The 22,567-nt window shown below is 44.2% G+C and overlaps 1 protein-coding gene across 1 annotated transcript; it reads right to left on the bottom strand.

Annotated features, from left to right (window-relative positions):
• Positions 1 to 1,838: 1,838 nt before the first annotated feature.
• HGD (homogentisate 1,2-dioxygenase) lies at positions 1,839 to 20,898 on the bottom strand. The gene is made up of 14 exons (XM_080987194.1): positions 20,682 to 20,898; positions 18,106 to 18,177; positions 17,698 to 17,786; positions 16,467 to 16,572; positions 15,533 to 15,592; positions 14,185 to 14,276; positions 12,417 to 12,451; positions 12,023 to 12,102; positions 10,202 to 10,301; positions 7,881 to 8,005; positions 7,022 to 7,126; positions 5,688 to 5,814; positions 3,951 to 4,132; positions 1,839 to 2,280 (listed from the first exon to the last, which is right to left on the bottom strand). Exons 1-14 carry the CDS (start codon positions 20,703 to 20,705, stop codon positions 2,140 to 2,142), a joined length of 1,338 nt encoding a protein of 445 aa, XP_080843320.1. The 5' UTR covers positions 20,706 to 20,898; the 3' UTR covers positions 1,839 to 2,139.
• Between the last annotated feature and the right edge of the window lie 1,669 nt (positions 20,899 to 22,567).

Genomic DNA, 22,567 nt, shown 5'->3' with positions numbered 1-22,567 from the left:
AGAGGCTACAGAATTCAGGAACCTTCTGTTTTCACGATAATGAGGTGACCTCCTTTACGCCTTCCGTGGAATCAATTTGTAGAAATGTAGCTATACCCATTTCAGATCTGAGACCTGAGCCTGACATTTGACTATTTTCTTCCACTTGGTTTCAAACACATTTAGGTCTGTCTACTCTGTAGGTGTGGATTGTGCCATTGCTAATGTTTCAAGGATAAAATGGCTCCCATTCACCAGAATGCCACGGATTACGATAACCCCAACCAGTCTGGGAGCTGTAGCCCAACAACATGGAGGGTCACCGATTCCCACCCCCTGTTCTAGGCTAAATTACTGCCTTTGAAGGCTGCCCTCAAAATTGCAGTTAGTCCCAAATATAGCTGCTAGGATGCGACCTGGGACTGGGTGTTGGGTCACATCTCACCGGTGCTTTAACAGGTAAATTGACTCCTGGTTCATTTTCTGGTTCAAAATTCAAGTGCTGGGGATAGTTTTTAAATCCTTCTGTGTCTGGGATGTATGAAGGATCCCCTCCACATCAGCCTGCGCAAACATTTCCATCTTTAGAGGCCCTCAGGTGAGGTGGGGAGGTAACAATCAATTTCCCCAGTTGTGCCCCTAGAGAGGTTCACCTAGTGCCTTCTTGTCACCAAGTGCCAGGTTGTTTTTAACGGTAGCATAGATTTGCATTAATGTTTCATTCTTGATTAAAATCCATCATGTTTTAAAAGCTTTTTTGCTGTTAGTTTTAATTGTTTTGTAAAGTTGCCCCAGAGCAGGGGTCAGCAACCTTTTTCAGCCGTGGGCCAGTCCACGATCCCTCAGACCATGTAGTGGGCTGGACTGTATGGGGGGGGGGGGGATGAACGAATCCCTATGCCCCACAAATAACCCAGAGATGAATTTTAAATAAAAGCACAAATTCTACTCATGTAAAAACACGATGATTCCCGGACCGCTCATGGGCCAGATTGAGAAGGCGATTGGGCTGCATCCGGCACACGGGCCTTAGGTTGCCTACCCCTGCCCTAGAATGTTTTTGTAATAAATTGTTGGCATCCATCTGTCTCGAGAGACAACTGAGTGCACTTCCAGGGGGTGAAGTCAAACCACTGCATTAGCAGCACTGAAGTGTCCTTTCCTGGGCTCAAGACTGAGCAGTGTGTATGGGGGTCCTGGGCTGCCCAGATGACAAGACCCCCCCCCACTTGGCCTCCCTGATGTGGTCCAAAGGAAAGCACAGCTATATGTTTGGCACCAGCTTGGCTGCAGGAGTTGCCAGATGGAAGCCTACAAGGCACCATCCAACTGTCTTGGGGACTCCAGATTTGTGGAGGGTTCACTCCTTAGCCCTTTCTTCTCCTGAAGAAATGCCTCCCTAGGTTGAGGAGCCCCATCTGCCCCTCACTTCCATTTACAAACTGCCAAAAGTTGGATCCAATATTGTTTTTGCCCTCTCAACCCGCCACAGCCTCTCTTTGCACACGGGAAGTCCCTAACTCACCGAGGGTCTGAGACCCATCGCCTACCCTCACCTGGTTTAGCTGGCCAGTCAAAGCCATTTTCTGGAGTGTGGCCATTGTCATCTGTTGAAACCTAAGAGCCACAGGTGAGAGCTGAGTGCAGGGTGGGGACCAAGGTGGACAAACTACCCCACAAGGAGCCTGATGTGTCCCCCACCAGAGGTTCCACCCGTCTATAACACCCCATAATTTTTTATTTAATAAATAATAAAGTAGTAATGGTACAATGGCAGTTTAGCTTGGGCAATGTGTTGAATATGATAGCTCATGAGAAGGACTTGGGTGTCACTGTATGTCAGAAATCATAAAGGCAAATTGCTAATATTCCTTTATTTTAAACTAAGAGAGAGACTCAAAAACTATTTTTCTGGTGCCAGAGAGACCAAATACAAAATCATTTTGTTACACTGGGTATTATATGATGGGAGGTTTTGGGGCCTTTACATTTAAAGCAAATGTAAAGGTGCACTTGGCAAATAAAAATTTGTGGTAGTTCTTTGGTTTTACGCTTACAGGTCATTCGTCTTGTCAGCTGTCCATGAGTTTCTGCATGTAATATGGACCAAGACACTGTTAACAGCTACACAGTTGCCTTCAGCTAAGCAGGAAAGAAAAATCAGAGTGACTGCACATCGGGATTCTTCGGATTGAAATGGCTCTTCAGGGTTTCCCAGCACTTGTAGTAGTTTTTATCTAGGGAACTTTTCAGCCCCCATTTGGTGACAGCCAAGCTAAAAGAAGACTCAAACATGAAGGCCTGCAGGAAAAGTCACATAAAACGTTGAGAAAGGGAAAGTAACTAGCAACAACCTATTAATTAAATGCAAACAGAAGTTGCTTTAACAAGAGTTGTTGCACAGTGTGATGCGCAGATGATTTGAGAGAGAATCCGTTATACACACGAGACCTTAAATTGTATCTAGAAGTATTGACAAGTCTAGCCTTTGACTACTCACGTTTACAAATTCTCATAAGGTTGCCCAGATATAGAGATGAATATTCAGAACTGGGTTGACTCAGCCATTAGAAGTCTACTGAGAAGCTGAATTTTGATTATCAGTAGAAATAAGCAGACTTTCATATACAGTGGTACCTTGGGTTACAAACACCTTGGGTTACAGACTCCGCTAACCCAGAAGTAGTACCTCGGGTTAAGAACTTTGCTTCAGGATGAGAACAGAAATCACGTGGTGGCGGCACGGCTAAAGTGCCCATTAGCTAAAGTGGTGCTTCAGGTTAAGAACGGTTTCAGGTTAAGAACGGACCTCCGGAACGAATTAAGTTCGTGACCAGAGGTACCACTGTAGTTGTTTCATCTCACGATGCTGAATTTTAAGACTATTACCTAATTCAATTTGCGTGGTATATTTGCATGAGCATGTCACATAGAACTTGGTAACAGGCACACAATTCTGCATATACTTTGCTAGACTTGACAAATCTGAATTCTTACAAAGCCCGAACTATTTACAAAAGGCAGCATGCCTTGGCAAGACCTCGTACAGAGGCCCAAGTTCATAAAACACCACGGATTATTCCCGTGCAAGTTAGTAAATGCATAATGCCCACAAGCAATTGCTGCTCTGCATAATCAGCACCACGTGGCTGTTGTGAAGAGAGCTTTGTTCACTACCTTGCGCTCCTTGGATGAGCCGTGGAATATAAAGGAAATAAAAAATGCAATACAGTGGTACCTCGGGTTAAGAACTTAATTCGTTCTGGAGGTCCGTTCTTAACCTGAAACTGTTCTTAACCTGAAGCACCACTTTAGCTAATGGGGCCTCCTGCTGCCGCCGCACGATTTCTGTTCTCATCCTGAAGCAAAGATCTTAACCTGCGGTACTATTTCTGGGTTAGTGGAGTCTGTAACCTGAAGCGTCTGTAACCCGAGGTACCACTGTATGTCTATAGTCTTAACATCTAACACATTCAAATTCCTTTGTAGTCTCAGGCTGCTTGGAAACCCCTTTGCACCTCAGGTTTAAAAGGAAGAAGACGCCCCCCTATTTCCATGTTGACTTGGGACACCCATTCATCTTTGAAGCACCCTTGGGCTTCCTTAAGGCATTATTTTCATAGAATCAGCATTGTATAGTTGGAAGGGACCCCAGGGGTCCTTAGCTCCTGCAGTGCAAGAATCCCACCCACAGTCGTCCCTGGCTGGGCTCCTGGTTGCCTTCTTTTGGCAGCCCACAAGCCACTTGACTAATATAGTTCATTCTCTGGCTAGCTAGACATTTTACTTCTCTCTCCCAATCTTTTGACTGGTCAGAAGTTATTCCCTCTTGTGGATCGTTTCCTGTGTAAAATAGGAACGACTCTTGCTGCCCAAATGGGCAACTCTTCCATTTGACTCTCCGCCTGGAGAGCAAGCTGGAAGAAAACCCCGTATTGCAGCTGCTAGGCTTCAATGTTTTAGGCTCTTACCATGGTTCCTTCTGCAATTCTCTCGGGCACCAGCTTGCTTGTGCTTGCCTTCTCAAAACAAGCGCCATCTGGCCCATGGGGCGTCATCATACTGTGAAGAGTGGCACCTCCAGCAACAAATCCTTCTTCCTTTGCCTCATAAGTCCCTTTGATCAGGCCCATAAACTCACTCATGCAGTTCCCTGCGGAAATTAAAAAAGGTGGAAAGTCACAGCTGGTCTGCAATTTGGCCACCGTGGGAGTTGGTCAACTATGTTGTAGAGGCTCAAGTCTGTCGTAGAATTGGAGATATCTGAACCACGTTACAGATGCTTTGAGATGTGACGGTCCTTACCCATTCATTATTAAAATAAGATTTTCTAATTCTTTAGAAAAAGAATTATTGAGATCTCAATTTCAACCACACAGGAAACTGTTTTAACTGCTATAACAAGGGTGTCTCTGGATCTTAAATTGAGGCTCATACAACAAAAAAATAATATTTAGAATATACTGGACCCCATTACGTTTGTTTAAAAAAGGGCTGTCTAACTGTTGGAAATGCAATAGGGATAATGCTTCTCTAAAACATTTGTTTTTTCATTGTCCTGTATTGAAAGATTTTTGGCAGAAGGTAACTGAAACCATCAACAGAACTGTACGGAACAACCTTACATTTACAGAGCAAAATATCCTCTTGAATTATATACCCAACACACGGAACAAAAGGACAATATGAGTGGACTCTGTGACCTGACCACAGCAAAAAAGACTGATACTGATGAATTGGAAAAATAAAAATGCTGCTCCCTTCTACGATTGGATTGAAGACTTATACAAACTCGCAACATATGAACAACTTGCACATAAACACAAACTTGCTATGGACAAATTTAATGATATTTGGAATCCATTCTAACAAATACTATAATAGGTTATGATCTGGCGAAGTACAAAAACAACCTTGTAAAAAACATTTAAATTAAGCTTTTACAGCTGTTTTAAAGAATGAATAAGCAGCAGGCCACTTTATTGTACTTCCCTTTATGGTGGTTTAGAGGAGACTGTCTTTTATCCAGTCACCACTTATCCCCCTTTCCAGGTTCTGTTGAAGAGACAGCTAGGCTAGCAACTAAACTCTGCTAAAGGAGGTCTTCTATCTGTTGTGCAGAACTGAAGCCTTTGTGGATGTATCTGTCAGGGACCATGCTGAGAAGGGCTACACTGAGGAGAAATGGTGCCTCCCCCTGCTCCTGTTCAGGATCCTGAATCTTCCCAGGAACAGGAGGACAGTATAGATTTGGAACAGCGGTTTGCAGAGGGGCATAGTTCAGAAGGCAGAAGCTGGGAAGTACTGTGTGGGGAACAGCTAGGAGGAGAAAAACTGGAAGAGAGAAAGTTAACAGACTCACTGTCGCTAGAAAGCATCCAGCCGCTTAGCCCAAGGTCAAGGAGAGCAGATAAGGTGGCAGCACAGAAAGCACAATGGTTGCGAGAACAGGTTGCAAGAGGCGGGAGTGACGGGGGGACCAGGGAGGAAGTGGGTAGAACCCTTAATTGGGAGGACCTTCATTCCTAGGAATGACTTCTTTGTTCTCTCGCTGTGATCATTAAAATTTCTAACTGGTAAGAGATTCCTTTCGCTTTGTTCTACTTATCTACTTGCCAAAAGGGGCAGGAGAGGAAGCTGATTCCCCAAAGACTGACAGGATCTACTGTAACAGTTTCACAGCATAGCAGAGTAAGTGAGAGACATACTGTGGTAATAAGGTGGACGGAAAGTCTTGGTGGCCACTGCCCAGCGGGGTGGGAATATAACAAAGTCAGCAACCGCCACTCCAGGACGAGTTGACTTTGCCGTCAGGACAGTGAAAATAGAAGGATCCTGCAAACAGAAAGAAGATTGACAGGTTATTTAAACAGGGCCAAGCGCTAACCTGATACATCAGATATCTTGTATGAGACAGGCAAGGCATACCTCCTAGAGTACATCTCATTGATTCTGTGATGGCCTGGGACTCGGACTCAGACTCGGAACCAGAGGAGTCCCAGTCTGCACCGGATCCTTTGCCTCAGGCATCATCTGAACCAAGTCTGGGGCCTGATCCTGAAGAGTCCCAGTCTGCACAGGTTCCCCTGCAACAAGCACCAGCTGGGCCGAGTCAGGGGCCTGAGCCTGCCCGGGCTCCAGATGCGGGGATGACCTCGTTGCCTCCAGCTGGGCCATCACTTACAGCTGCTCCACTACCGGTTGGGTCAGGGGAGGCTGAGGCGGCCCCTGGATCTAGTCACCCACTGACGTCTCCTGAGCTGCAGAGATGAAGGTCTGAGAGAAGGAAAGACCTGAGTACTCGCAGGAGGAGTGCTCGCCTCCGGGCGAAACAAGGAGGTGAGTCGCCGGGGGATCAGGACCAGCCGTTATCCCGACAAAGATAAAAGGCTGTCGGACCTCGCCCCAGGTTGCTGGAGCAATGTTGCTGTATGCCAGATCCTGCCTGAGATCCTGTACCTGTCCTTGCCTGGTTTCTTGCCTTGTGTCCTGCCTTGGCCCTGTTGGACTGTCTCCTAGCAGAGCCTTCGGATTCTGGACCGGACCTGGACCGTGTTTCTCGGGTTACCCCCAGGCCCAGCACAGATTCCAGCATGAATTATATATTCCCAAGGTGGGGTTTTAGCCTCCAAATGTACTTATATTATTATTGCTACAGCACTACTCTCTCCCTTGATTCCAATCTTGCCTTCGACAGTGCTGGCTTTGGAAAGAATTACCGTATTTTTTGTTCTATAAGACTCACTTTTTCCCTCCTAAAAAGTAAGGGGAAATGTGTGTGTGTCTTCTGGAGCGAATGCAGGCTGCGCAGCTATCCCAGAAGCCAGAACAGCAAGAGGGATCGCTGCTTTCACTGCGTAGCAATCCCTCTTGCTGTTCTGGCTTTTGGGATTCAGAATATTTTTTTTCTTGTTTTCCTCCTCCAAAAACTGGGTGCGTCTTATGGTCTGGTGCGTCTTATAGAGCGAAAAATATGGTACCAAACAATAGAATGTTTCCTAAGGTGAGACTTCAAACTTACCCAGGACATCCAGAAACTTACCGCATGGTCGAAAGCCACAGAATTAATGACCATGAAATTGCTGAGATTGTACTTGTATGGGGTGTAGTTCCCATGCCAGGCCACAACATTGAACGGAGAAGAGCTCTATAAGATTAAGCAGAATGCAAGCGCCTTTACTTGTGCAAAGTGTCTGGTATTTATGGAGATTAGAGAATGTAACTGGTACAGTCTAAACACATCCCCACCCTTAAATGTATATTTTATCTTTCTGTTACAAAATTGTACACACAGAAATTGTAAAACATCACATGACTGGGGGGAAATGGGTCACTAGGGGGGTAAAATACGAAACATATTATTTTAAAGTAAATAATAATGTGGTGATTACAGTAAACCAGTTCAGTAATCTCCATTATCTGCTCACTTGCAAACAGACAACCTCTGCCTGCTACTACGGATCACTTCTCCTTTGTATTTGGGACGGGATCTTACCTGCATCACTGATTCCTGCAATTTCTGATTGATCATCTTTGTCATGGGGGTAGGAACCTGATCATGGATTACATGGTGGGCTCCTCACCCGCCAACAACCCACTCCAAACTGAAGCCCAGTGGAAGTTCCCTTGTTGGTTTCCCTTACTGCCTGAAGAGCCTGCCTTCAGTTTTCCCGTTCCACTCACCTCGCCAAAACTCCAAAACATTGCAAATCTGCTTAACCAGATTCCTTTGCTCGCTTTTGGACTTTTTAGCTTTGCCTCGGTGGATATGCACAGAACATGCATGGTTTAATCACAACAGGAGAAAGTCAGTGTGACGGACTGCATTTAACACCTCAACCCTTAGACTGATATCGAATGAAATGCTTCGTTTTCTAAACGGAAAACTGTCATGTCCTAACCTGCTGTGCTGTAAAGAGTTTCCCCTGGTACTTGTTGACAACCGTGTAGCCCTCAGCTACTTGGCGATCTTCGTACCAGGCAACGGGCACAAGGAAATCTCGTGGGTTTGCCAACCCATTGGCACCTGGGAAAGAAGGGCGCAATCAGGTCTTTCTAACAAATTGTAGAACCGGGAACTGGGAATACACACACACACAGAGAGAGAGAGAGAGAGAGAGAGAGAGAGAGAGTATAGAAAGGTAAAGGTAAAGGACCCCTGACGACTCTGGAGTCACAATGCTCATCTCGCTTTACAGGCCGTGGGAGCTGACGTTTGTCCACAGACAGTTTTTCCGGGTCATGTGGCCAGCATGACTAAGCTGCTTCTGGTGAACCAGAGCAGCGCACGGAAACGCCGTTTACCTTCTCGCCGGAGCGGTACCTATTTATCTACTTGCACTTTGACGTGCTTTCGAACTGCTAGGTTGGCAGGAACTGGGACAGAGCAAAGAGAGCTCACCCCGTCGCGGGGATTCGAACCATCGACCTTCCGCTTGGCAAGCCCAAGAGGCTCAGTGGTTTAGACCACAGCACCACCCACGTCCCATATATACAGTGTATGTATGTATGTATGTATGTATGTGTGTATATATATATATATGTGTGTGTGTGTGTGTGTGTGTGTGTGTATGTATAGTTTTCAGATTAAAGCTTTACAGTCAATTATCTAACGTACAACATAAAAACAAGATTCCAAAGAATCTCCTGGACTTCCCTCCTTCCCTTTGTGGGTCCTATTGTTAATCATTTCCTCCTGTACCTTTTATGATAATCCAAATCTTTTATATCCCCATTGTGTCCAAAATTCACCATTAAACTACAAGTGTTATTCCAATCCTCCTAACAGTTTTAGCTGTTTACAACGGTTTTTAAGATAAATTCTAAATTTCCCCCATTCCTTATTAAAATTTTAGTCTTCCTGATTTCTGATTCTTCCAGTCATTTTTGGCATTTCGGCATAATCCATCAACTTAATCTGCTACTCTTCTTTCCATCTCTGGGCCAATAACATCCACGCAGCACGGGGAATATCAGTCTATTCTCTCAAAAAGAGCTTCTCTGTACTTGAGATGAAAACATTTTATGCTGTATTGTATATTTAGATGTTACTGTAGAAAGGTTTTTTGCCAATGATTCTTGTGGAAAGTAGGGATTTCTAAGTAACAGAAAGACTTCCGTACCCTTGCTTCAAAATTTGCATGTCCTTGAATGGCTGGGAAGTATCTGGGAAATGTGAGCCAAGTCACATGATTCATATTCCTAAACCCTGCAGCAAACCTATTGGTAGCTCATAACGTTACCAGGTTAAGTTGGTAGGATCTGGTAATATAAATTGGCCTAGAAGACCCTTGAGGTCCCTTCAATTCTATGATTCTATAATAATTGTAACTTCAAGAGTCTGGAATTCTAAACGGCTGCTTGGAGTAAGTATCGCTCTGCTGAACCATACCAGGGTGGGGGTCCACAGAATCTTAGCATTTGGTTTGTAACAGCAGCCACCAAGTACTTCTTGGTCTTCATAAACTTTGAGGTGGCTCATCCATACTTTCTTTCATCCCACTGCTTTCCTCCAGGGAAAACTGACTTTCTCTGGATGGACATTTGCTTCGATTGAGCACTAAAGAGTGGCTTTTCCCTGGGAAAGTGTGGGTCAAGTGGAAAACTGCTCAGACCCAGATTTCCAGCACAGGACAAGTGGAAGTGTAGACAAACCCTCTCTCTTCTTGTTTGTCTCCTGCATCTAGTGTTCAGAGATATACCATTTCTGAATATTCCACCAAACCACCATGCTGGCGATAAATGAATTTAAAGGCATGGGTTTTAGTCTAAAACCCTTTTCAAAGCCATCAAAGCTAATGCATATCACCACATCTGGTGCTACTGAATTATGCATTGTGTAAAGAAACATCTTGTTTTGCTTGTCCTGGAATCTTCTGCCAACCAACTTCACTGAGTAACATGGCAAATTGTAGGCTTTTGTGCAAGCCTGAAATGTGGGGTGGGAATTCAACAGTACTTCTGCCTGTGTGAACCAGCTTTCAATTATAGTACATTAATATTTTACTATAATAAAAAATGGAGGAAGTATAATCTGAAACATCAATGTAGCTCTGAAATCCTTTTTCAACTTCTGGGGCCCGTATTTTATTTTGTTGTTAGTAGTGCAAAGAAGAAATACGGGGGGGGGGGATTTAATTGCTCTCTGTTTTGTGATGTTGTAATGATTCTAATAGAAAGCATTATATTGTTATTGAAAGCAATAAGAATAGTCAATAGTTACCAATAGGTCCCAAGTCTGGCAGCTCAAAATGTCCCCCATATATCTCCAGGATATAGCCTCGAGTTTCTCCAAATACTTCTACACTGAAACGCATCCCTTGCTGGGAGACAAAGAACAAAGAAAACTCTTAGGAAGCTCACCTCAGGATTATTGCTTCAGGCCATTAACTAATTGACCAAACCAATGACTAAGGATGTGTCAATAGGACTTGGCCAATGCAGCTTGCCTGACCTAGACTGATCCAAATAGCTAAATCACAGACATGGCACAGAAAATGTACGTAGCTCTCTGCCCTAGGATGCCAGAATGCTTTAAAAAAAAAGCATTGAGTTGCATCTTTTTGTTTCCAGTTACTGCATCATTCCAAAAAGAGCCAAATATAAGAATTTACAGAGGCAATCCGTAGAGGTGAGTCACTATAATTTTCTTTAATGCATCATAATTTTTGGCAGAACAACTTTTAAAAAGAATGTGCTGATGTCAGAGCCGAAATAAGAGACAAGGATAACAACATTTTCAATATTAATTGAATGAAATTTAATATCTAGCAATATCCAGGCTTCCTTCCTTCATGGAAACATGCCACAATTTCCCAGTGAAGATGTATGCAATTCAACTTGGATGTAGAACCTAATTCAGATGTGGACGTACACTGCAGTGCTAATCTGGCCAGTGCCGGATTTATGTATAAGCTAAACAAGCTATAGCTTAGGGCCCCACTTTCATGGGGGCCCCCAAAAAAATTTAAAGGGGAAAAAACTGGATGTACATTTCCAAAATATAAGATAAAGAACAAATAAAATAAAACCTACATACAGCAACAGTGTTTTGTGTTGTGTAGGCTCCTATGATGTAAGTAATGGGCCCCACCTGCTAGCCTGCTTGCTAAAATATCACTGGTTTGCTCATTTCTATATACAGGGTGCCTACATTCTGCATGGACTGGTTGCAGGGCAACATGTAGCAGGCAGCTGCAGACTGCAGTGCAGCGCAGTTGAACGTAGGTCAAGCTGTTGTACCTGTTATCTAATATTAAAGAGGGCTTGTAGACTGATGATCAGGCAGCATGGACTAAGGGTATGAGCCTTATGCCTATGGATTGATTTCATGTAGTACATAATTTATTTATTTTGATCCCATTATGGTTTTAGATACCTGTTAGGTCCATAAATTACCATATAGCACATATTCAACACAAAAAAACACCAACAATTTGTTGTTGACAAAGGACAGAAGAAGAGGAGTTTGGATTTGATATCCCGCCTTTCACTCCCCTTCAGGAGTCTCAAAGCGGCTCACATTCTCCTTTCCCTTCCTCCCCCACAACAAACACTCTGTGAGGTGAGTGGGGCTGAGAGACTTCAGAGAAGTGTGACTGGCTCAAGGTCACCCAGCAGCTGCAGGTGGAGGAGCGGAGACGCGAACCCGGATCCCCAGATTACGAGACTACCGCTCTAACCACTACACCACACTGGACATATAAAGGGCCCCATTACCTTCAATAGCTTAGGGCCTCATCAAATCTCAATGCAGCCCATGCATGTCCCTCTCCAGGGCCTGCAGTCACATGCAGAAAAGGGCAGCTATTTCCAAAAACGAAGAATAGGCGCCCATTGTACTGCATGAGGCCAGCATCAATGGAGCAGCTGCACAGCTGTGGTGGTGACTCGTATGTAGGAAAAGCAAAATACGAGGAGACCCTCAGGTGGCCAATGGCTGTGTGATAGGATCCTACAGGAGTCTTGCAGCACTAACATTTTTGCCCAGAAGATCAAGGGCAACATACAAGGGTGTTTGCGTGTTGCACTGTCCAGGGCTTACCTGAATAACACAGATCTCATTGGGCTCCACCATCAGCTTGCCAAACTCTGTAGTGATGAGCAATTTGCCTTGCTGTGGGACTGGAGGAAGGAAGCACAAACATATATGCTGTGGGACTGGAACACATTCCTATTCCCAGGCAACCCTCCAAATGTACAGTGCTTTTGTTATGTACCTGATCCTGCCTTAGGAAAGCCACTTGGAGTAGATGGTTCTCTAATACTACAAAGAGCTATGATTCCATTGTTATCTGCTTACTCTCTGCAATCTTGCCCTTTGCTCCAAAACCCTCCCAGTCCCCTCTGTGTCAATATTGCAGCTTTAAATAAAACAGAGAGAAAAAAAGAGCAGAGAAGAAGAAATCAGAATGATAAAGGTCAGAGGGACAACTCACCAATCAGGAAGTCTCCATCGGAATTATAAAAGCATCTATAGAGGAAAAAGTAATTGCCGAGTGTTCAAAATTCAAGGTATCCACAATAGAATCTTTATTTTAAACTCTTTAAACTGATTTCAGCGAAACTTCTTTTCAAGTGAGTCTGCTAAGAAAATTCCACAATGCTGTGTGCACAGGTGTGGAAATAAATGTTCCTGGACTCTGGTATGTTTTTCAGTGTCATTGTTTTCAGCTCAGAGGGACACATTGAGTACACTTCCATGACAGCCAGCGCCGAGAGGGTTAGGTTAGAATCGTAATCTTTGGCATCCTAGTTTTCTATGTTCAGGGAACATGAGACGTATTCTGGGTGTGAGGAATCAGGTGAGGCCCCACTCTGAAGCAGTACAACTGGGTACAAGTTTACCAGCTCAATGTCTACCATTATGGGATGTCTTTATGAGTCTTTCCTAGTAAGTTGCTTACTAGACAAGAGGTGGCCATTGTGGTGCCTCCCAATGAGGTCTCTGAACTACAACTCCCATAAGCCCCTGCCAGCATAGCCAATGGTCAGGGATGAAGGGATGATAGTTGTAGTTCATCTACATAGGAAGGCATAGGCGCCAACTCCGAGGGGCCAAGGTCCTTCCACACCCCCCCAATAAAATATTCAAGGCTGCTGATGGGCACGGCCATTCAAAAGATGTGTGTGACCAAGTCATGTGATCAATCAAGCCCCCCCCCCCCCCCGCTTGGAGGGCAGAACACTGGCTACCCTTTTACTTAAAGACATAGCGCTCTGGTGCCGCAAGCAGCATTCAAAATACTTACAAAGGAAGGAATAGGAGAAAGGGGAAAGAAAAGAGGGATAATCAAGGACTCCAAATATTCAAATAAATCTTTATAGCCTGCCCTTCGCGACAAAAGCGATTCCATGGTGAGGTACAAGAAAAGCGAAAATGGCAAAGCTTATAAAGAGAGGGACCGATAAAAGCAGCATTAGCAGCAGAAACAGCAGTGGCAAAAATGTATAAATCTAAATCAAATAAGTGTTGGAAATGTAAAGAGAAAGAAGTTTTTTTTATCATATGTGGTAGTAAGGTTAAAGCTTACTGGGAAATGATATATAATGAAATGAAAAGGATGTTTAAAATAACCTCTGTAAAAAAACAAAACCAGAAGCTTTTCTTTGGGAAATTATAGGGACAAAACTACCTAAAATGTATAGAAACATATTCATGTGTGCTACTACAGTGGCAAGAATGTAACTCACCCCAAAATGAAAAGAAGCAGAAGTCCCAGCAAAGGAAGAATGGATACAAAAACTTATGGAATATGCAGAAATGGTGAAACTTACTGGAAGAGTAAGAAATCAAGATAACAAACTTTTTATAAAAGAATGGAAATGGTTTATTGAATATTTACAGATAAATTGTAAACAGATAAAAACATTGGCAGGATTATTGTGATAACCTGCAGTTTCATAAGAGTATATATTTAAAGAAGATGAGTAAATGAGAAAATTAAGTTAATTTGGATATGCAGAAGATATTAAAAATAAATTTAAGGAGCCGCAGAAAGAGGGGGAAGGAAGTCAAGTTTTGAAATGTCAACATGATTGTAAAATTAGTGAACTGTATAAAATTAGTGAAATGTTTAAAAGAAACAGCAATGACAATAGCATAACCCACCCAATCAACTGCAGCACAAATTGTAGTGAAACAATATTTAGTATTAGCCAGAACTGTCAAGGAAAACCTTCATTGCTCATGCATTGCTCACGGACCTGTTAATCATGGAGCTGTTACAGGTAAAGATGTGAATCGCAAGTCCTTCTCGAGACCTGGGCTCACCAGCGCCACACACAGTGTGCAATCCCTACGGAAAATATGCACTTAACATTAGCATAAATCACAGGCGCCTTTGGTTAGTCTAACCCCATCCCCAAATTCTCTCCGCCTTAGATAAACACTTGGCTATTGCTTTCAGTTTAAACAACTCTAGCAACTTTGAAATCCACTCATGATTGTGGGAATGTTGTGACTAGTAGGAGAGGATATATTGATTCAAGGAGAGGATAATATTGATTCAATATTATCCTTCCTCCCTCACATTAGTGAGTCAAGTAGCAGAGCACATTTCCCTTATACAGCAGGAAGCTAGTTTGCAGATTCGTTTGAATCTCTTTAGTTAAGCACTCCACTCTGGCATGCCCAGATTGGATTATTCCTGGTAAGTCCCCTTTTGATCCCTCTCTAAAGAATAAAAGACACAACAGTCTTTCTTCAAAAGTAACAAGAAGTTTACTTACATCCAGTTCACAGTTTGATCCCTGAAGGCAGGTTTTGGCTTGTAGTTACAGTTACAGAGAAAGGTGTGGATTTATCCCATAGGGGGACTTATCCCATGCAGTCCAACAGAATCAAAAGGAGTCAAAAGAGCAAAAGAGGAAGATGGCTGCGTGACTGGACCTTGTATAGGGTCTCCCGAGGTCACATCCACCTACCGGTCACATGCAGGGGGAGGATGCTCCAGACCAGGTGTAACAGGAAGTCCTCCTGGCTGGAGGAACATCCCCCTGTCTGCGTCCACTCTAGGAAAACAAGGAATGCTGTATTTGACTGCTCCAATGGATTACATCCCACAATGATGACAATTAAAAGTGGTCACTCGGTGAAGAGTTAGAGGGATACAGAGAAGTGTTGTTGTTTTTTGAGGGAGGTAGGGAAGGTCCATGTCAGTTTCAGAATTTCTCAGGACTGGGATGGGGGCTGGAGAGTAGCATTATCCCAAGAATTCATACAGTTTCCCACAATTACATGTGAATTAAGCGGCAATGGGGCTGATGTAGTCTCTAGCCCCTTGGCTTGTTTTTCTTTTTACATTGGCCTGTCCAGCTATTTCAGATAGATGGATAGAAAATGTGTGCGTATATTTCATTTACATAGAAAAATTACAGTATTTTTTCATGTGATCTTAATACCTACAAGCAGAGAGGCTGAGTACTCTTTTGTTAACAAGGTGTGGTTTAAAGCAGATCGTCCTTCTTCAGTTTCCTCAGCTACAAAATGTACGGCACTATTCCTTGTTATAGTTTGTACTTTTTTTAACTTACAGTTTGGTCTTTAACTTACGGTTACAAAGTCCAGCTTTCTCTGAGTGGCCTTTGGGATCTCAAAAGGTTTCCATCGCAGCTAGAATGAAAGAGAGAAATAAAAATTATTATAAGAATAAATTAGGTAAAGGTAAAGGGACCCCTGACCATTAGGTCCAGTTGTGGCCAACTCTGGGGTTGCAGTGCTCATCTTGCTTTATTGGCCGAGGGAGCTGGTGTATAGCTTCCGGGTCATGTGGCCAGCATGACTAAGCCGCTTCTAGCAGACCAGAGCAGCACATGGAAATGCCGTTTACCTTCCCGCTGGAGTGATACCTATTTATCTACTTTGACGTGCTTTCGAACTGCTAGGTTGGCAGGAGCTGGGACCGAGCAACAGGAGCTCACCCCGTCGCGGGGATTCGAACCGCCGACCTTCTGATCTGCAAGCCCTAGGCTCTAGGTTTAACCCACAGCGCCACCCGCTTCCCTTAAGAATAAATTATGACATCTTTAAAAGAACAAATGCTTTTTTGAATGTAGGGGTCCCTATTTTTGCCCCATCCTTTTTTCTCAATAGCACTCTTGGCCCACTAGACTAACTGCCTCAAGTCTGACCTTGGCTCTTATGATGTCAGTCCCTTCCACAGGCACTTAGCTGAGCCCAACATTTGAGAGTTCAAATTGGGGAAAATAAGTACAGTAAATGGACAAAAGTACAAAGATTCACAAAAATGTTTAGGGTTATGTGGACCCCTGCACCCCCCCAGAAAAATAGCACTGGTTACGATTATTGTCTGTATAGAAGTGATCACGCTGAGGAGGGATTTTAAATTCTCTTCCGGGAAACAAAGTTTGAGTTCATGTGTCTCTGGCATATCAACTGCTTTCTCTGTGAAACATTGGCCTTCCTGGGAAAGGAGCCAAAGGTTTCAACTTGTAATGTTATCATTATTCCTTGCACCTGTGATTACCTGATTGGGTTCAGGCTCAGCTTCATCCCAGGTATGTGTCAGGTAGCCCTGATGCACAGGCTGAAAGGGCTTGTGGCAAACAGAAGGCAGGATTCTGTACAGCCAGCTAGAGAGGAAAACAAATGCAGACCAGTCATGGAAATTTGGCTGACTAAATGCCTCTGCGACATGCACTACTCCAGTGCAGAATCTGTCATTGTGCTTTGGACTGTGGAAGAACTGAACAGTCTCTGCTCCCCTGAGTGAGATAGATTTTCTGGGCTGCAGTTGCTGTGTGTGTTGAGAGGAGGCAGTCGCCTTCCACAGAGATCACCACCGGGCATTTCCAGGACACTATTGTGCTGTATGAATGAGCATCAAAGAAGGAGCCTCTCTGGGAGGCAGGATACATTGCATCTGCATCATTGATGTGGCCATAGCTGTGTGACTGTAAGCAGATTCCTTCCAGGGCATTCCACTCCTGCTTTCTTGCAGACGTGGACCTCTCTTTCAGGACTGATTAAGGGAGCAAGAGTTCTTAAAATCTGTCCCGTAAGCCTCTATACCCTAATCCCTTAGATGAGGGAGCACTCGGCAGTTGCTCAGAGGCACTCTCCGCAATTACAAGCTTGCATGTTCCAAGACTAAGTAAGCCTTTCTATTGGAATCAGATCCCAGAGCAAAACACTGGGAGCCTCTGCGTTGAAGCCAAGGAGAAGGTGTCCTATTGACACATTCCTCAAGGGCTTCTGCACATGAAATTGAGAAGATCCATAGTTGAGAAGATCCATTTGGGGGTGCCAAATTTTGGCCTCACTCATACAGTCAAACCTCAGTTGTCGAACATAATCCATTCCGGAAGCCCGTTCGGCTTCCAAAATGTTCAACAACCGAGGCGCGGCTTCTGATTGGTTGCAGGAGCTTCCTGCACTCAAGCGGAAGCAGCATCGGATGTTCAGCTTTCAAAAAATGTTTAAAAACCGAAGCATTTACTTCCAGGTTTTCGGCATTTGGGAGCTAAATCATTCCAAAATAGAGGCTTTTGGGATCCAAGGTTTGACTGTACTACCAAATATTACCAAAGTCTACCCCTAGTCTATCACTACCAATACTAAACAGCATCTGTGTTTTTGGAATAAAGTTGCAGTGACTTGCAAAACACCATGCTGGGGCCAACAACATTTCACTGTCTCCCCCTCGCTATACAAACACACGCGTGTACGTTAACTGATTTCCCCAAATCCATGCATACCTTCTCCTGTTTGTGGATCGTGGGCAGGTGAATGCGGACCCAGAAAGCTGCTCAGCATACAGACCATATGGGCAGATCTGAGGGCTATTCTAAACCAAAGCAGATAAGATGAGTTAAGCATCCATGCTTAAAAACCTTCAATGGAAACCCCAACACTTAAAAAAAAAAGTCATGGAAGGGATGAATATGGATTGGAAAAACTGTCTCAAACGACAGTTTCTCTGCTTTAAACACACTCCCAGCCACTTTTTCTCTGAGGGCGCAAAAATATCTATTTGCAAAGTAAATGGGTGGGGTAGGCCTCTAAGTAGCACTGGAAATTATCATGGACGGCTGAGTCACCCCAGAGGCTGGCCGTGGCTCCCGCTGTGAACAGCACCCTTCTCACATTTCAGGTGTCACAAATACCTGTCCTTCTGGCAAGGCTCCAGGGCAGCGCGGATCTTCAGAGCAAAACTCATTACCAAATCCTGACATGTACTGCAAAACAAAAAGTTGTTTCACACAATGAAACCAGCGTCTATAAATAGATATGCTACTTCCTCCCCCAGCACAGACCCCCCAAGCGTCTCTGTTTTCCAGGGACAGTCCCTGATTTAGAGAAGCCGTCCTGGTTTCTGATACGATCACAGAATGTCCTGCTTTTCCTTAGGATGTCCCTATTTTCACTGGAGAAATGTTGGGGTGTGTGGAGTTATCCGATCCCCAAGCCGTCTGAAGGCAATCCTGTATAGGGAATTTTTTAAAAGAAATGTTTAATGTTTAATTATGTTGGAAGCTGCCCAGAGTGGTTGGGGCAACCCAGTAAGGTGCATGGGGTATAAATAGCAAAATTATCATTATGGAATGGGATGAGCTCTGTTTTGAATTTTCATACAAATAAGGAGCTGGGAATTAGCAACCCATTTCCGCATTTGTCCAAAAGAAAAAATGTCATGCTTTCTAGTTTTTATTTTGCTTACTCATGTAATATTCGTACAGTGCTTAATGCAAATATATTTAAAAATTCATCTGGCAACATTTTATCTTTGGTTTGGCATTTTTCAAACAAAACTGGGAGATGAAAGTCCACCAGAGCATAAAAAATTAAACGATGTTCATTTATTTGAATGAGCTGAATATAAAGTTGAGTGCTCTCATTGGAAGCTCAGTTCTGGCCTACAAACCATGACCTTTCATTGAAGAGATTAGACAGCAGGCATGGACATATACTTTTGAAGTTGGGTTTCATGAAGTGGAATATGATTAAGGTTGCTTCTCAAACACTGTGCATAATGCATTTTCTGAAGGCCACCCTGGTGACGGCTGTCTTTGAAGAACTCCTGCTATTCTTTTACAAAATGTGGGAGGCATTCAGGGTGGGCCTACATATACAATGCAGGCTGAAAAGTTGAGAAAAATAAAAGGCTTTAGATAAATAAACCGTGCGTGTGTCCATCTCTGGATGGAAAAGAGACACACATCTGACCAGTGCTAGAACCACTCACACTGGAAGTTCCATATTAATTCTACCTGTATGTGGTGTCAAACTCCCCAAAGATCCCCCCCTTTGGTGAAAAGGAAAGTATTTCAGCTGCAAAGGCTGTTTGTGATGTACCCTCCCTGCCTCTTAGTCCAACACATGCACACATCTTCTCTGGAATAGGTAAAAGGTCAAGGTCAAGGACCCTTGGATGGTTAAGTCCAGTCAAAGGCGACTCTGGGGTTGCGGCGCTCATCTTGCTTTCAGGCCAAGGGAGCCAGCGTTTGTCCACAGACAGCTTTTCGGGTCATGTGGCCAGTATGACTGAACCACTTCTGGCGCAACGGGACACCATGACAGAAACCAGAGCGCATGGAAACACCGTTTACCTTCCCACCGAAGCGGTACCTATTTATCTACTTGCACTGGCGTGCTTTCGAGTGGCTAGGTTGGCAGAAGCTGGGAAAGAGCAACCGGAGATCAGTCCATTGCAGGGATTCGAACCGCTGACCTTCTGATCAGCAAGCCCAAGAGGCTCAGTGGTTTAGACCACAGCGCCACCCGCGTCCCCTTCTCTGGAATATTTGCATACCCTCCAAGGGTTCTGATTTCCCAGGGACAGTCTTGGAATTGTGATAGGATTGCCGTATTGTTGAGCTTTTTTAAGGAAGATTTCACAGTGTTACAATTCTTCCCGGCAAGCCTTAAACTACAGTGTCCAGAATTCTTTGAGGGGGAATATATGCTTTGAATGTGCTTTAAAGGTATACTGTATCCTAGTCAGGCGGCAAAGCAGGCAGCAGATTTCTGCTAGAGCTATTTTCATGGTGCAAATAAAAATTTAAAAATCTTCCAACACATCTGGAAAGTTCTTGTTCAGTCTAGAGACTTTAGAGTTAACTGAGAGTTATGCAAAAGCAAGACGGTATCAGTACGATTGGCTGGAAGAGGAACACCCCCCAAATACCAAGAGGACGTGTGCTGGGGGGAAGGGATGTCAAATATTCAGCTGGGAAAGAAAAGACAGTCTGGCTTGTGAAACTGAGGGGAGTTGGGACCTGCAGTTAAGAGAAAAACCCACTTGCAACCCAAATTTAGACAGCCAAAATCAAAATATGGGGAGAAAATGATTCAGTTAAATAGAATGACTGACGTTTAAAACTTTTCAGATCAGCAAAAATGGAAGGGACATTTGAAAACTTGCAATTAAACGAACAGGTTAATAAAATAGTTGGCTCCTCTGTCCAAGCCAAACAGCAGAACGATCTGGAGGCACCATACTTCCCCTGCACACATCTGGATTTAAAAGCACATGAAAACATCTGGTTTCCATTCTGCACGCTGAAAACGTTTGCAGCCAGGATTCCAAATAAGATTTAAAGGGATTCCCACACCAGCTTGAAACAAAGTATTCTATAGATCTCCTAAGAAATAATAGTTGTTAGAAGGAAATTGGAAGGCGAGGAAATGTTTCAGCTCTTCCAGAGAGAGCTCAGGGCTCTCAGTGCTACGGCTGTCTTACCTTCAGCTCTGCAAATTTGTCCATGCTTGTTGTGTTACAGGGGAAGTCACAAAAGCTAAGCCAGGTGTTTCGTCCAGCTGATAAGCCAGTGAGTTCCAGTGATGGAATATTCTTTATTTTCTTGCGGCGGCAGCTGAGGACAGTCTTGATCGTGTGATGGCAAGAGCTCGAGCCTGCAAGTCGAGACAGTCCAAGAGAAGTTTTGAACTCGTTACTCAACGAAGCCTGAGTTTAATAAGAAACAGACTTCTCTGCTAGAGCAAACGGAGGAATTGATCTTTGCAGATCAACAAACAGAAAGGGGGGGAAGAGGGGAGGGGAAGGGCAGCTCGTTGGCAGTTTTTGTTCACTTTATTTCAGCTCACGTTAGCAAGGAACCAAGAAAATCTAAGTATGGATAGACATTTAAGTTAAAATAGCAACAATTAATAAGGAATGATTAGAATTATGACAAACATATGTACAAAAAAATAGAACATCCCTTTTGAGCTATTGGCAATATGCCTGGTTTTATATTGAAGGTAACTTTTGGGGGGCTTGGGGGTATTGTGGTTGTGCCTCTTGTGAGACCATCATTTTACATTTTCTTTAGCTGTTCCTTAAGAAAGTGTTGAAGGGACGCGGGTGGCTCTGTGGGTTAAACCACAGAGCCTAGGACTTGCCAATCAAAAGGTCAGCGGTTCGAATCCTGTGATGGAGTGAGCTCCCATTGTTTGGTCCCTGCTCCTGCCAACCTAGCAGTTCGAAAGCACATAAAAGTGCAAGTAGATAAATAGCTCTGGCGGGAAGGTAAACGGCGTTTCCATGCGCTGCTCTGGTTCGCCAGAAGCGGCTTAGTCATGCTGGCCACATGACCCGGAAGGTGAACGCCGGCTCCCTTGGTCAATAAAGTGAGATGAGCACCGCAACCCCAGAGTCGGCCACGACTGGACCTAATGGTCAGGGGTCCCTTTACCTTTACCTTTAAGAAAGTGTTGTGAGCCAGTGCAATCGATTCTTTCTTCTATATTCAAAAGGAAAAGCAACTGCTCTATGTGGTCTATCCAGCACCTCATCTTTTTACAAAAAAGAGAAAGAAACCCAAACCCCAATCTCACTGCATAAGCTATTGTTTAGGGTGGCAGTTCTCCGAGGGTACGCCACGCCACAGTGTTGTGGCAGGAGAGGGTGGCAAGTGTGGCAGGAAGATTCAAGGACAATCCAAGAAACATTTGAACATTTCAGGGTAGGATAGGATAGGATAGGGCAGGGTGGATGCTGGGGGGGGGGCGCCCCGGGTGTCACCACTGAGGAGGGTGACAAAAAGCCAGGTGGCACTCACCGCGGGGCCTGCAATGCGCCCGAGCCACACATCTCTCCTGGGAGTGATGTGGTGGCTTGGGCACGTGCAGCCTCCGTGGTGCCCCAAATGGTCCACCCACAGCCTCCCCCTCAGCTGTAGGGCGGCTGGGGGGGAGGAGGCAGGCAGACTCCTTGGAGGCCCCGTGGAGCATCCTGCCCTGACTCGCCCCATCCTGTGGGCAGCTGGCCCTGCCTCTGGGTGCAGGCGCCTGATCAGCTTACTGTGCCACTGGGATAGAGTAGAGTCCTTTTTTAATTTATTTTTTGTGGAATATGGATAGAAAAGTTTCAAAATGAGAGCAAGAGCATTGGCTATTCTTTTATTATTACTATTACTATTATTTTGTTTTACATATTTAATATTATAATCATATCACAACACATCCAAAGTTACAAGGTTCCCCCGAATCTCCGGACTTCCCACCTTCCCCTCCATGGGTCTGTTGTTAAACCTTTTCTACTGCATCTTTTTAAAAATAATCCATTGTGTCCATAGTTCTTGTTACATTACAGTGGTACCTCGGGTTACAGGTGCTTCAGGTTAC

Source organism: Podarcis pityusensis, assembly GCF_964106645.2.
Source record: "Podarcis pityusensis genome assembly, chromosome: 17".
Classification (NCBI taxonomy): domain Eukaryota; kingdom Metazoa; phylum Chordata; class Lepidosauria; order Squamata; family Lacertidae; genus Podarcis; species Podarcis pityusensis.
The sequence above is the reverse complement of the archived record's forward strand: the minus strand, read 5'-3'. Positions and strand labels throughout refer to the sequence as shown.